Source organism: Peromyscus leucopus, chromosome 8b (genome assembly GCF_004664715.2).
Source record: "Peromyscus leucopus breed LL Stock chromosome 8b, UCI_PerLeu_2.1, whole genome shotgun sequence".
In the NCBI taxonomy this organism is placed as follows: Eukaryota; Metazoa; Chordata; class Mammalia; order Rodentia; family Cricetidae; genus Peromyscus; species Peromyscus leucopus.
This window is the reverse complement of record NC_051086.1, coordinates 391,057-406,271: the sequence shown is the minus strand read 5'-3', so window position 1 is coordinate 406,271 and position 15,215 is coordinate 391,057. Positions and strand designations below refer to the sequence as shown.

At 50.7% G+C, this 15,215-nt stretch overlaps 1 protein-coding gene across 1 annotated transcript; it reads right to left on the bottom strand.

The window, feature by feature from the left end:
* Positions 1 to 5,195: 5,195 nt before the first annotated feature.
* Positions 5,196 to 14,063, bottom strand: Nagpa (N-acetylglucosamine-1-phosphodiester alpha-N-acetylglucosaminidase). Its single transcript, XM_028856296.2, has 10 exons — positions 13,878 to 14,063; positions 13,324 to 13,782; positions 11,487 to 11,626; positions 10,018 to 10,126; positions 9,696 to 9,824; positions 8,741 to 8,946; positions 8,582 to 8,629; positions 7,660 to 7,761; positions 7,510 to 7,573; positions 5,196 to 5,959 (listed from the first exon to the last, which is right to left on the bottom strand). The coding sequence occupies exons 1-10, from the start codon at positions 13,961 to 13,963 to the stop codon at positions 5,749 to 5,751; spliced, it is 1,554 nt and encodes a 517-aa protein (XP_028712129.1). The 5' UTR covers positions 13,964 to 14,063; the 3' UTR covers positions 5,196 to 5,748.
* Positions 14,064 to 15,215: the final 1,152 nt, after the last annotated feature.

Genomic DNA, 15,215 nt, shown 5'->3' with positions numbered 1-15,215 from the left:
ATACGCCTACAAAAGATTACTCTGCCCCAGAAAAGGTACAGGTATCTTTTCCCTATCATTATTTAGGTCATGAATTGTTACGCATGGGCATACGCCTACAAAAGATTACTCTGCGTATGGATCAGCTACGCACACTTAATGATTTCCAAACCTTTCTGGGAGATATTCAATGGCTTCGGCCCACTTTAAAAATTCCAACAGGTCAGCTTCGCCCCTTGTATGATGTCTTAAAGGGCGACCCTGACCCTTCATCTCCCCGTAAATTAACAGCTGAAGGACGTGTAGCCCTACAACGTGTGCAAGAGGCCCTGGAACAGGCTCACGTACAGTATATAGATCTTAATTCTCCCTTATTGTATTTGATATTTTGTTTTACTCATTCACCTACTGGAGTGTTTTGGCAAACAGGTCCTATTTTATGGGTACATTCCCCAGCTTCTCCAGCAAAAATCATCACTCCTTATCCACAGGCTGTCGCTCAGATTATATTTAAGGGAATCAAGATCAGTGTTCAAACTTTTGGTAAGGATCCAGATATTGTGGTGACCCCATACATCCAGTCTCAAGTAGCATGGTTGCAAGCTAATGATAATGATTGGGCCATATTGACATGCTCCATGCAGGGTCAGTTTGATACTCACTACCCCTCCAATGATGTGTGTCAATTTTTTAAATTGCATCCTGTTATATTTCCCAAGATAGTACAAATGACTCCTATTCCTCAGGCCCGTGTGGTATTTACTGATGTCACTTCACGTGGTTTTGCTGTGGTGGTTTCTGGTAACATAGTAAAGAGAATAAAAGTCCAGGGCACTTCTGCCCAGGTAACAGAGGTACAGGCGCTGTTGCTTGCTTTACAGATGTTTTCTGATGAGAGTGTAAATATTTATACCGATAGTCAATATGTGGCACATGCCATTATGCCTTTGGAAACAACAGCCTACATACCATCCATTTCTTCCATTCATGAATACTTATTGCAAGTACAAGGACTTATATGGTCCCGCTCACATAACCTTTATGTGGGCCATATTAGAGCTCATACTCAATTGCCTGGACCTCTAAATGAAGGTAATCAGAGGGCTGACGCCATTACTCGTATGGCTGTCACATTAGTCTGTTCTGCCTTTGATAAGGCTACTCAGTTGCATCAGCGTTATCATCTTAATGCTGGATCTCTCCGTTATCATACAGGCATAACCCGGAAACAAGCCATCCAGATAGTTAAATCATACCCTATTTGTGTGGAATTTTTACCTGTTCCTCATTTGAGAGTTAATCCTCGAGGACTTTTACCTAATCATGTGTGGCAGATAAACGTCACGCACATGCATTCCTTTGAAAAATTACAATATGTCCATGTGTCTATTGATACATATTCTTCTCTAATTTTTGCTTCTGTCCATTCAGAAAAAAAGGTTAAGGATGTAAAGAATCATTGTCTTCATGCTTTTGCTTACATGGGAGTGCCAAAATACATAAAGACTGATAATGGTCCCGCCTACAGTAGTACGGGATTTTCAAAATTCTGCCAAGATTTTTCTATTGTTAATAAGACTGGTGTTCCTTATAATCCTCAAGGGCAGGCTATAGTAGAACGCTGCCATCGTACCTTAAAAACTTATATTGCTAAAGTAAAAAGGGGGGAGTTAGGGGCTCATCTCTCCTCTCCACATTCTATTCTTTCCCTTGTTTTATATATTTTAAATTTTTTATCGGTGGATTCTGCTGGAGTATCTGCTGCAGATAAGCACTGGAGGGCTCCTGTTCCAAATCATCCTCTGGTGTGATGGAAAGATCTTTCTACTGGCACTTGGAGGGGACCCGATCCGGTGTTGGTGTGGGCCCAGGGATCTGTTTGTGTCTTTCTGCAGGACAATGAAATTCCTCTGTGGGTTCCTGAACGCTGTGTGCGCCCTGTGGCTGCTGCTGAATCCCAACATGGCAGAGACCTATTGGGCCTTCGTAAAAAACTCTCCCCTTCTGATGCCAATGGGGATTGAGAGCCCAATACGGCCAGCCTTGGCAAACATTATTCTAAGCCTAGGAACTGTAGCCATGTGGTTGGATTCCTCAGAAGGTAATGTATGGTAACTTTTTTCAAAAAACATTGAGAATGTACCACACCTTGGAGATTAAGGATAACTCTGAAGGTCAGTGAACTTCATTTGCTAACAGTAGCATGCCAGCTAAGCCTTTTTCGCATTTTGCAACCCCCCTCAAGCTGGTGTAGTACCTACTTTTCAAGAATGGCTCTGTGCAACATTTATTTGCCTCCTGAAATTCATCTAGCCTTTTTGAAGATACCTCAAAATTTGTGAGCCTAAATGTAGCCATTATTGAGGCCATTAGTTCTGCTCCTTGTTTGCTGTTTTTGTTTTCTGTTTTCTTTATGTTTCTCAGTTGTTCTCTTGCAGACCTGCCAGCCTAAGTAGTGCTGGGATCAAGAAAAATGGGCCTTGGTGGTTCGTGTTCCTGGAGCCGTGTCCATGCCAGTGGACCGTGGCAGCTAGACACAGATGATGCTCACACGCTCCAGAAGAGACTCTGACATCACTGCTGCTATTGTTTCTGGGATTGCTATTTCATAATTGGTTACTACAGCTAGCACAATGGAGACCCTGACAGCAAAAGTAGCTACCACAGTTAGTTAATCTTTCTTCTTATTGGGCATGATAAATTTAATTCCACTTTTATACATTATAATTGGCTTTGTAAGTTGTAAATTATTTAAAACTCAAGTTCCATTTGCTCGGGATACCACCTTACAGGACTCCTATTTGCGGTAAGGCTCGTTTAAATAGGGAATGGTTCAATTGCCTGTAGCCTTCTGGCTATTGGGTGGGTTAGGACTTCTGTTGGTCTTTTCTGTGTCGCACAGATTGCAAGCCCAGTGCCACTTTGAGATCTTTGGCAGCAGTCACTCTACAGCTCACGTGGTTGAGTCTGTATGATAATGAGTATTCAGAGACGGGTAATGCTTGGGGGGCTGCCATCAACCTAAGACAGAGCACTTGTGTGGCCTGGGCAGGTGTCTCTATGACGGGAAAGGTGGTCTGCTGGTCCCACGCAACCTAAGTCAGAAGCTCATTTAATAAAAAGGGGGGACCTGTGGGCGCCATGGGCCCTGGCCCCCGACTGTGAGTGGCTGCAGCCTTGCTTGCTGACCAGGTGTCCTCCCTATTCAGATTCCCTGCCGGTGTCCTTCTCACCTTAGGATCATCAGAGAGCTTACCGGAGGTTCTTTGTTCCTACATCCTGCTTGTGGTGTAAACAACTTAGGTGCATCCTGTATTTGGTGTAAACAACTTAGATGCAAGAATGCAGAACATTGGGTCTAGAATGTAGACCATTGGTAGCGAACTTCTGCCCTCAGGGGATCCTCCATTTGTGTTGTAAGCCTGTATTTAAGGTTTCTTCCCTCCTTCAATAAACGGCATTCGACATCCAATCGTACGGATGACCCGCTGTCTCTTGTCTCTATTTTTTAATCCGCAGCCCTTCGCTCGGACATGGTGAACGGGTATTGGTAATGCGGGCGTTACCGCTACAGAGGAGATTTATTTATTTATAAAGATTTACTTATTATGTATACAATGTTCTGCAGCATGGCAGAAGAGGGCGCCAGATCTCATTACAGATGGTTGGGAGCCACCATGTGGTTGCTGGGAATTGAACTCAGGACCTCTGGAAGAACAGCCAGTGCTCTTAACCATTGAGCCATCTCTCCAGACCCCGATATTTATTTTTTTAATCTCTATTTTTCTTTCTCCTTTTTTCCTTTTTTCCTTTTTTCCTTTTTTCTTTCTTTCTTTCTTTCTTTCTTTCTTTCTTTCTTTCTTTCTTTCTTTCTTTCTTTCTTTCTTTCTTTCTTTCTTTCTTTCTTTCTTTCTTTTCTCTTTTTTTTTTTTGAGACTAGGTTTCTCTGTGTAGCCCTGGCTGTCCTGAAACCCATTATGTAGACCAGGCTGGCCTTGAACTAAAAGATTCACCTGCTTTTGCCTCCCAAGTACTGGGATTAAAAGTATGCACTGCCCAGCTTGTTGGGGATTTCAAGATGGTCTAATATTGACTCTGTTGTTTGGTTGTTAGTAATGACTTGTATGCAGGTCTAGAATGAAGAAGAGCAAGTGGGGCAAAAAGAAATAAAATGTACAGTTTGAGGAGAAAAAGAAAACCAGGAAACACAATATTGGTGCCAAGTCTTGTTCCGAAAGAGAGGAGAGGCCTGATGGAGAAAGGGAATAAAGGAAGTGTGGGGGGGTGCCCTGGGGCAGGACCCCACACAGCTACTCTTCCAACTTGTGAAAAGGAAAGGACTAAGGAGTTTCCTGCTAAAAAGCAACCAAAGGAAAGTTTCTGCAAATGTGACTGAACGGGACCAGGTTCCATCCCAATAGGCAATCAGACTTGGCCGTGTCCTCCATGGGGTTCTGGCTTGAGTCACGAAGGATACACAAGTAAAGGGGTTTGGAAGCTTCCTCACTTTGGGAATGGTAATGCATATACTGTGCCATTGTATCTTGGACCTATGTACTTTTGCTTTTTGATCTTACAGGGGGCTACCACAAAGACAGTGCCTTGAGTCTCAGAAGGGACTTTGGACTTTGAAACGGGGTTGAGACTGTGGAATAGTATGGGGTTTTTGTAGCTGGACTAAGTGCACTTTGCACTGTGATACGGCCACAAGCCTCTGGGGGCCAGGGAGTGGAAGGTGGTGGTCTGAATGAGAACGCCTCCCATAGGCCCATTTGAGGCCTCAGATGGTGGAACTGTTTGGGGAGGATCAGGAGGTGGGGCCTTGGAGGAAGAGGTGTATCACTCAGGTAAGTTTTGAGGTGCTCTCAGATCTTCCTTTGCTCCCACCATCATGGATTTGAACACCCTGAAATTGTAAGTCAAATCAAACGCTTTCTTTGATAAGTTGCCTGGGTCATGTTTTATCACAGCAATAGAAAAATAACTAGACAACCACCTATGGAGAATGGTTAGGGCCAATCAAATCCCTGTCTTCAAATTGCACCTTAGCCTGCAGTAACATTGACCGGCACTTGCCGGAACAGGGAACCACAACTTCACATGGTCCCTGGGTGGCCTTGTGCCTGGCCAGATTTGTGCAAGATTGGTTAACGGAAGGCACTGGAAGTGGCTGAGTCCCCCTGAGGAGCCCCTGCCCAGGACTCAGACCGGGTGGCTTGATTTAGTATCCCAATTTATTCAAGTATTAAAAAACTCCTTTAGGGAGCAGGACAACAAAAATAGAAAGTCTGTAAACAGGGTGACTTCCTTCCCTCCCCATCCCTCCTCATGAGGAGCTTCCTGTGTCGGGATTCTAGTTGGCAATCCGGCAACGAGGCTGCATAAAAGGCGGTGCGCTGTGGCTGGGCCAGGAGGTTAGTCTTTCTACTCCATCCCTGCGCGGTGGCCCGGGAGAGTTGGCCACTCTTGTCCTGATGGGGCTACAGAGTTTCACTTGCTGGTTGCCTCCTGGAGTCTTTGGCAGTGGCGAGACCCCTGTGGGAGACAGGCCTCTGGGCAGCAGACACGGGCAGGCAGGGAAGCAGGGGCAGGCTCTCCGGAGTTCCGTATTGCTGGGGTGGCGTGAGCCACAGCACAGGGACAGGTGGGGCATGGCCAGGCAAGGAGTGGAGCGTGCAGCATCCATGCCAGTGGCCCCACATGCTTCCCCATAAAAGTGAGGAGCAGGACAATGTTATCTGGAGCACGTCATCGGGCAGCCCAGGTCTGTCAGTCCCTGAAGGGGTTGCACGTGTCTTCTGTTTGTTCCTTCTCTGCAGCCAGCAGTTCCCCATTCATCTCCTGCAGTGGGTGGTACACATAGTCCCCACTGAGATGTCGGTTCCTCTCTGCCTTGGAGCCCAGGATCAAGGTCACATTGACCACAGTGCTGATCAGCAGCAGGAAAACTAGGACGAGGGTAAGTGCCAGCCACGTGGTCCTAGGACAGAAGGGACACATGAGTGGGGGGACTGAGGAGCAGCCTCGGGCAGGCAGAAACCACTTGGGGAATGCTGAGCCCAGGGGGCTGGGTGGGAACTGGGACATACTGAAGACACGTGCGGGGAATAAGAGAGGCATTCTCTGACATTTGAAGGATGTTAAAAATATTTCAGACAGCTCATGCTTATCTTGTAAACATGAAGAACCAAGTTTGATCGCGAGAAAGTACTTTTTAAAAGCCAAGAACAACGGTACACACTGTTATTGCACTGCCTGGAAGGTGGAGCTCATGGGCCAGCTGGTCTAACCTAGAGTCTCAGGCCAATGAAAAACAAGGTGGACAGATATAAAAGTGCGCACGCACGCGCGCGCGCGCGCGCGCGCACACACTTCTTTATTTTTATTTTATATGCATTGGTGTTTTGCCTGCGTGTATGTCTGTGTGAGGGTGTCGGATCCCCTGGAACTGGAGTCACAGACAGGTGTGAGCTGCCAAGTGAGTGCTGGGAATTGAACCTGCGTCCTCTGGAAGAACAGCCAGTGCTCTGAACCACTGAGCCACCTCTCTAGCCCCTAGGAGGTTTTTTAGTTGTTTTGAGGCAGAGTTTCTCTGTGGAGCCCTGGCTGTCCTGGAACTCACTTTGTTGACCAGGCTGGCCTCAAACTCAGATATCTGCTTGCCTTTACTTACACATGCATGTACACACACACACACACACACACACACACACCTAACGTGAACATTACTGCTTTTCAGATGTCACTAATGTATTTTTGAAGTACTGGGAGTTGAACCTAGAGCTTTGTGCATGCTAGGCAAATGCTCTACCACTGAGCTACAACCCCAGTTCCCTTTTTAAATTTTATGTTAAAACGGGGTCTCACTAAGTTGCCCAGATTGGGTTTGAACTCAGTCTGTAGCTCAAGCGGGCCTTGAAGTTGCTGTCCTCCCCGACAGCTGGGGTGACAGGCTTATGCCAGAAGGGCCAGCTCAAGACTCTATTTGGGGTCTTATGTATCCCAGGTTGGCCTCAGACTCCCGATCCCCCGGCTTCGCCTCCCTATGCTGGAATTATAGCACATGCCACCGCACCTGGCTTATGAAGTGCTGGGGGTCGGGCCCAGAGCCCCCAAACAATCTGCCAAATGAGCCACATGCACACTTCACAGTCCTTCCCATGAGCCCTCTGTGGAGGGAGCTGGAGACCCAGGAAGCAGCGGAAAGGAAGCAACAGTAACACAAAGCCTGAACACATGGAAGGGTCCAGAAGTGAGGTAAGTCCTTCCTGTCTCTAAGGCCGGGCTCCAGGATCAGAGTCGACTCTCTGCGGCCAGGGGGATCAAGCCCATCGTCTGCCACCTTTGACTCCCACTGGGCAGTGGCCCCGTCTTTCCCACTTGCACTCGTAGATGCCAGTTTCACCCGTGACTGTCCCTGAGCTTACAAAGTAGAGGATCATCTGCACCCTTCTGGCCTGGCTGGTGCCTGGACAGATGCCAAACCTCATGGATGGGGTGTGGGGGTTCTGCCTCTGCTGAAACACTTACCTGGTGAAAAAGGCCAGCTCTCCTGCCCTTGGTGTGGCCTCAGTTGGCCGGAGACACTGCTTCACTGTAAGACACCACACAGAAGATGCAGGGTTGGGGAGGGTCTGCCTACCCCGGACCTGCCCCAAGGGTTCCAAGGAGGCCCTGTACCTTGGGAGATGCTGCAGTTGCCAGTCTGGGGGTCGCAGGGGCACTGGTGCTCACACTGGCAAGGCCTCTGGCAACCTGGCCCGTACCAGCCCAGAGGACACTCTGTGGAGAGGAAATCGTGGAGGGTAGGTTTCTCCTTGGGTGGCAGGGTCTACTGTATAGGACAGCTTGACTTCTGGATGTGTGCAGGGCCATGCTGAAAGAGGTGCCCCCTGATCCCTGCGGCCAGCCCTCAAAGACAACCCAGTTGTAAACAGGGTTGTGGTTCAGTTTCTAGAGAAAGCTTGCCTGATATGCACGGGGTCCTGGGTTTGACTCCCAGTACCCTACAAGCTGGGCATGGTGGCAAATGCCTATATTCCAGCACTTGGGAGGTGGAAGCAAGAAGCAGGTGTTCAAGGCCATCCTTGGCTACACAGTGAGTTAGAGGATAGCCTGGGCTGCATTAAGACCCTGTCTCAAAACAAAACAAAACAAAACTAAAACAAACAAACAAACAAACAAAAAAACCCAAGTATATGACCTGGATTTAAGGTGGGCTATAGAGTTGGTGACCGTAAAAGAATGAAGAGACAGGGAACGGGAAGTCCACTGAGGCTGACACTGGAGTACCCATGCCTAGGAACACCAGGGCCTGCTTTCCAGGTGTTAAGGACTTCCGTGGATCTCCCTCAGGGGTGTGACCTGGCCACACCTTGGATTTTGCTGTTGGTCTTTGGAATTGAGTGGACAGTGCTGAAATTCGCCTCCTACTTGGTGGGACTTTTTCAGCAAATCCAGGGAGGCTATAAGATTTGCATACGCAGTGAGAAGAGGCTCTGAAGGCAACTTCCAAGCCAGAAGGAGGGACAAGGCATTGTAACAGCTGCCTGTGGCCAGGTCACCCTCTCCAGGAGCTTGGCAGGCCACCGGCAGCTCTCACCTTCACTGCAGTTAGACCCTGTCCATCCAGCGTCACAGCGGCAGCCAGCTGCAAAGAGCAAGACCATGGGGGCCAGGTGAGGGCCAAGGCGGGTCTGGTGTAAGAGAACTGGGGTCCCGTCAGAGCACTACCCTCCCTCCCTGCGGGCTCCCCACTCACTCTCTGTGCACAGCCCATGCTGGCTGCAGTTGGAGGGGCCGCAGTCTAGCTCGCTGCAGGCGGCACCCCGCCAGAAGCGGCTGGCGCATTCGCAGTGGCCATCCACACAGGTCCCGTGGCCATTGCAGTTGGGTGGCTGGCAGCGGGGTTCATGCACACACACCACGGTGGACACGTGGCGGGGACAGCGCCACATGTTGTCCTGGCTGTGGGGGGTGGGGTTCATTGTGAGGAGAGGTCTTGGCCTTGGTGCTGGCCCCAGCTGGCCTCTTCAGTCCCGGCTGCTGCCTAGAGGGCCGCTCCAGCCTGCCTCCACCTCCATCCTGACACGTGCACCCCTGTGTGTGCGTGTGTGTGTTCACACACACACACACACACACACACACACACACGCACGCACGCACGCACGCACGCACGCACGCACGCACGCACGCACATGGAGTCAGGACAACCTTAGGTACTCGCCATTTAAATGTTTGTTTGATTTATTTCTCTGGCCTGGACCTTGCCCAGTAGGCTAGGCTGGCTGGCCCGAGTGTCAGGCTGACCTGTCTCTTCCTCCACAACACTGGGATTCCAAGCCTGTGCCACTCACATCTGGCTTCTCATGTGTGTTCTAGAGCTTGAACGCAGGTCCTCAGCTTGCAAGGCAAATCCTTTTCCTGCTGAGCCATTGCTCCTGCCTCTCACTGGGCCATTTGCAGGCTGCTCTCTCCCTTGCTACACTGTGCCTTCTGGTGGAAGGTTCCCTCAGTGCTGGCCAGCCATTTCCTCAGCTCTGACTTCACTAACCTGACCACTGTCCCAGGTTCCCAGGTGTGGGCCACGCAGGCCGCCGAGGAAAGAGAGCTTGGCTCTTCTGCTCACTTTTGGAGAACCAGAGACTGGCACACAGTAGGGTCCCAATACTGACTGAATTGAGACAGTCGGAGGTAGGCGGCTGAGGTGCTCTTACCAGTGATCCGAGGGGTAACTGGCCAGGGTCCCGTTGCGCACAAAGGTGGCGGAACCACCTCCATCCAGATTGATGGCATTGACCACATCTTGTCTCAGCAGGAACTCTGCCATCTCCCACAGGTTGATGCTGTGCAGAGGGGGAATGGAGCTGAGTCCCCTCGGGCTCTGGCTTAACTATCTCCCTTTGGTCAGAAGGTAAATACTATCACTCCTACTGGGGCAGATGAAACTTCTAAAATAGCCCCAAAGCTGTCTTGTCCTACCCACTGCCCCAGAGTGCAAACTGAGTGCAAACATCCCAAGGGGTTCCTGGGACTCACCCACGCTGCTCCGTCTGTCCATCTACATGGAAGAGTACGAGCTGCCCCTTACGGTCGTGACCCACGGCTGTCCTGGCTGATATGACATTCACAAATTTGCTGAAAGAACCTGAAGGAGAAGGGGCCTGGCTCGTTACCCAGCCCTGTAGGGGACCCTCTAAGCTCTTCAACTATTTTTCTTTTGCTGTTGCTGGGGAAGGAACCCAGAACCTTATGCAGACAAGGCAAGTACTAGATCACTGAGCCACATCGCAGCTCCACCTCCAGTGAGGCTCCATGCCACAGCCAGAAAACGCTTCATGTGACCTCAGTCTCCAGTAGAAACCTGTGTTGGCAGACGAAAACGCACAGGCCTTGCATGAAGCCCTGGCCTCATCTCCGTGGTTCCCCTTCACCTGGCAGGTACTCTCTGCCTTAGGGCCTTGCACGCTGCACTCTGGCTGGGAACTGTAAAAGACAGTCACACCCCCCACCCCCCACCCCACTCTCTACCCTGAAATAGCCAGAGAGTCTCAGGACCAAAGCATCCCTTCACACCCCAGCATTTTATACTCTGGAGGTGTGCGCGCATGTGCACATGCCTGTGGGGGTCAGAGGACAACCTCAGGTGTTGCCCCTCAGATGTCTTCCACTTTCTGTTTGAGACTGGGTCTCTTGTTAGCCTGGAATGTCCCCACATAGGTTAGGTTATCTGGCTATTCAGAGATCCACCTATCGCTACCTCCCATCTCATTACCCCTGGGACTGCAAGTGTACACCTTGGCTTTTTATGTGTTTTCTGGGGCTCGAATTCAGATTCTCACACTGCCAGGGCAAACACTTTACTGATCAGGTCAACTCACTAGCCCACCCCCAAGTGGCTCTTAAACTTGAGCATCCATCAGAGTCACCAAGGGAGAGCCCGCACATTCGGGTTGTTAGGACTTAACCAGTGGTTCCTGAATGGGAGGTCGAAGGTGTGTGGACTCATGGTTCTGTAGTTATGACAAGCTCCAAGGCTATGTGGCGGCCACAAATCTGCAGCACTTTTCTCATCCCTGTGCATCCGTTCCCCACTGGTCCCTTTCTCCTCTTTCTTTCTTGGCACTTGTCAATTCTTTCCAAGTATTTTCCTTCTTATATATTCCAAGTAAGGCTGAATTCCATGACTCCCACCATAGCGCTAGGCACTGAATAGCTTCTCAGTAAATGTTTGGGAACGCTGAAGAGTAGCCTGCTCACACTGGTCCTGGGTCTCAAGAAAGCCGATGCTGGAGCCAGGAAGGTGGCTCAGTGGCTCCCATCAGGCTTGACAGCCCGAGTTCAATCCTCAGGACTCACAAAGTGGAAGGAGGGAACTAGCTGACCTCTGACCTTCCCCCACACACTGTGGCATGTCCCCCCACCCCCGTCCTCTGCACACACAAAGTAAATAAATAAAAACATAACAACAATAAAAAAGAAAGCACCACGCTGACTCCCTTCCTGACCTGTCTCCTGTGTCTCATCGCACTCGGTGGCTTGGCTCTCGTTGATGTAGATGCTCCCATTGCGGATGAGCCACACAACCCCACTCAGAAGCTGCTCAAACGGGTTCACAGTGTCCAGAACCTCCTCCTCAGACAGGTACCTGGAAGCAGGGAGGCAAGAGGCTCGCTCACGGGCAGGGACAGCGCCAAGGTTTTCTATAATTTTCCTAATTGATTCATTCGTTAGCAGCTGTTCCACAGACACTTCAAGGCGGTCACACGAAGACTGCACCTGATTGCCCAGCCAGGGCTGTTTGAAACAGTTTGTGCCAAACTTTTTGCTTGGTGACCCTGCAACTATTTCTATCTGGGTCAGAGGGAGAGCATATCCCTTGGTAGTCTAGCAGGACCGCTGTGATGGGTGCTAAAGAGGCAAGGCTGTGATTGGTGAAAATGCAAGCCTTCGTTAGGATTCGAGGTGTGCTGTGATTGGTGCCAGCACTGTGTCTCTGGATGTATAAGCAGATGTTCGGTTGAGCTGGGGAGTGAGCTGGAAGATGCTCTCCTGTGCTGCCTCCTCTGTGCGCCTACACTAGACACAGTGAATCTTCTTCTCTTGCCATCTTTAGTAACATGTGCTGACCTAATAACACAAAGAAGTAGCAGTGCGCTACAAACGGTCAGAATAGGCAGCTGCGTGGCAGCTAACAAGTGGGAGGATGGGCCGGAAAGTCTTTTTACCCAAGGATGAAGACCTGAGTTTAGAGATCCCCGGCACCCATGTCAAAGCTGCTGTAACCCTAGTGTGGGGGATGGACTAGGGAAATAAGAGGCCAGCTGGGGCTTGCTAGCCAGCCAGTTTAATTGAATCAGTGAGCTCCAGATTCAGACCGTATCAGCAAATAAGCCAGAGAACAATGGAAGATGCTTGAAATCAAACTCTGGCCTCCACATGGGCCCACACAGATGCACACATGAAAGAAAAAAACAAAAAAGGACGGGAGCAGACCATCATAGAAAGAGCAGCAGGGGTAACGGAGACAGTGGCCAGGGCAACGAGATAGCTGAACAGTCTGAAGGGAGCCCAAGAGAGGGACAAGGGAGACAGTGGAAGTGTGGAGAAGATGAAGAAGCACTGACTGAGGTCCAAGGGCAGAGCCAGGGAAGAGAAACTGCTGGTGCTGGTCACTGGAAGAACCTTTAGGGCTTTTGATGACACAAGACCAACAGTTGTGGCGCTGGCTGCTGCTGAAGCATGAAGAACCAGACGCCTGCACAGGCCCAGAAACCGCAACCAGGGGCTGCTAAGAGCTCGGGGAAAGTCCACTTTCCGGCCTTGGCAAAAACTGTACCTCTTGCAAGAGAGCTGGGACACTAGATGGCGCAATCTTCTACTCCGGCCTGCCTGCTGTCACCTCTGGCTGCTGCCAAACCTCAAGCGATACAGTCAGAAAACTGTCAAAGATGCCACTCCTTGCCTACCCAAGATTTCTATCCGGGAGAGCAAAAGGCCTCCAGCTAGCTGTCTAGGACTTCTCCATAAACTCTATATTATTTCCAAATAGTTCCATGGCTTCGCTGACCACGAAACGTTTTTCTCTAATCCTAGGGAAAGTTCGCTAAGGCACAAACTATGCGTTCAAGCTCATGGTCGCCTCCGCAGGGCCCCACAGACGGCCTGATCACAGAGCAAGCGTTCAGTAACACACGAGTAAACTTCGAGGAAGTTGTCAGCATCCCTACTCTGAAGTTGAATAATAGGAAGCTTGGTTAGGTGATCTAGGCACGGAGGGCACGGCTCTAAATGCACATCGGAGACCCTCTGCCCGGGACAGCCCCGGGCTCTCTACCTCCTCACCCGGTGACCAAGGTCCCGTCGCGGCGGATCCCGAACTGAGCGTTCTGCAGCCCCCCGGAACTGCTCACCAGCCGCCCGTCGCTCACCACGTTCCCCAAGCACTCGCCGGTGCCCATGCGGAAGAAGCCACCGTTCTGGGCGATGAGGCAACCGGCCGGGACGGCTGTGTCTTCCACGGTGGCACGGCGCTTCTGCGCGCAGCCTCCAGGTCCCCCGGGCTCCAGCACCGAGAAAGTGCGCAGAGGCTCGGGGACCCGTGTCAGGTGGCCGGCTACCGCGCGGCCCCCGAAGTGCGACACAAAGGTACGCACGGCCGCGCGGTGGCTGGCGCCAGGGGTCGCGGGCGGCGGAGGCCAGCTCTCTTGCTCGCGGTTGCCGGCGCGCACCCGGGCGCAGTCCCGCGAGGGACGCGTGCGCGCGAGTGGGTAAGGCAGCAGCAGGTCATCGTCGCGGGAAACCCTGCGGGGACGGGGCGATCGTGAGTTCAGAGGCTGTGCCCGAGAGCACGCAGAACAGGGGGACCCCAGCCAGCCGGCCCCGGCAGCTGCACTCACCCCGAGCCCAGGCTGCACCACGCCACTCCTAGCAAGCAGAGCAGCGAGGGCAGGAAGAGCAGTCCGCATATCCTGGGCGACGCCATATTGGATTGGGACTCTGGTCACGTGGGCCCGCCCCATGTGACTCCAGGCCAGCTGCTGTGTACTTCCAGGTACCAAGGGCCTGGACACCTTGTTTACAAGATTAAGCCTCCAAATTCCGTCAGGGAGGGTAAGGCTGGAAGGGCGCTGGAAGGGCGATAGGTAACTTTAAATATTTATTTACTTAAATTTTTTTTAAATTTTATCTATTTATCTTTGGTTTTCGAGACAGGGTTTCTCCGTGTAGTTTTTGTGCCTGCGTGGACCTCGCTCTGTAGACCAGGCTGGCCTTGAACTTACAGAGATCCGCCTGGCTCTGCCTCCCGAGTGCTGGGATTAAAGGCGTGCGCCACCACCGCCTGGCAACTTTTTATTTTTATATGATGTCAAATTCATAGCAAATTGCAAGAATGGGGCCTGGGAATGTGTCAGTTGGTACAGTGCATGCACGAAGCTCTAGGTTCCATCTTTTGCGCTGCACAAACCGGAAGTGGTGGCCCATGACATATATTCCCAGCATTCTGGGAAGAGGCAGGACAATCAGAAGTTCAAGGTCATCCTTGGCTATATAACCAGTTTGAGACCAGTCTGGACTACATGAGACTTTGACAAACAAACAAACAAACAAAAACATTGTAAGAAAGAAGTGTAGCTAGAGTTTTCCTGGTCCTGCCTGGTCCATAGTCAAGACAAATCTCTCACCCGACAGTCCCGAAGTTGCTCAGACCCAACCAAGTAAACACACAGAGACTTAATATTACTTATAAACTGTATGGCCATGGCAGGCTTCTTGCTAACTGTTCTTATATCTTAAATCAACCCATTTCTATTAATCTATAAGTTGCCACATGGCTAGTGGCTTACCAGTACCTTACTTCTCGCTTGTCATGGCAGCAGCTGGCAGTGTCTGCCTCAGCCTTCCACTTCCCAGAATTCTCTTCTCTGCTTGTCCCGCCTATACTTCCTGCCTGGCTACTGGCCAATCAGTGTTTTATTTATTAACCAATGACAGCAGCACATTTAACATACAGAACATCCCACAGCAGAGAAGCTTGGTTGGTGGGGTTAGAGAGATGGCTGAGCGGTTAAGGGAACTGACTGCGCTTCCAGAGGACCGGGATTGGATTCCCAACACACACATGGTAACTCACAACAATCTGTAACTCCAGTTCCAGAGGATCTGACACCCTCTTCAGGCTTCGCGGTACCAGGCATGCATGTGGTGCTCAGACATACATGTAGGCAAAACACCTA

Excerpts from the sequence above, each read along its gene's own strand:
- Nagpa (XM_028856296.2), bottom strand. The coding sequence starts at position 13,963 with ATGGCGTCGCCCAGGATATGCGGACTGCTCTTCCTGCCCTCGCTGCTC. Across the intron at positions 9,825-10,017 it reads GGACAGACGGAGCAGCGTGG|CATCAACCTGTGGGAGATGG; the intron begins GTGAGTCCCAGG and ends CCCTCTGCACAG. Across the intron at positions 8,630-8,740 it reads GCATGGGCTGTGCACAGAGA|CTGGCTGCCGCTGTGACGCT; the intron begins GTGAGTGGGGAG and ends TGCTCTTTGCAG.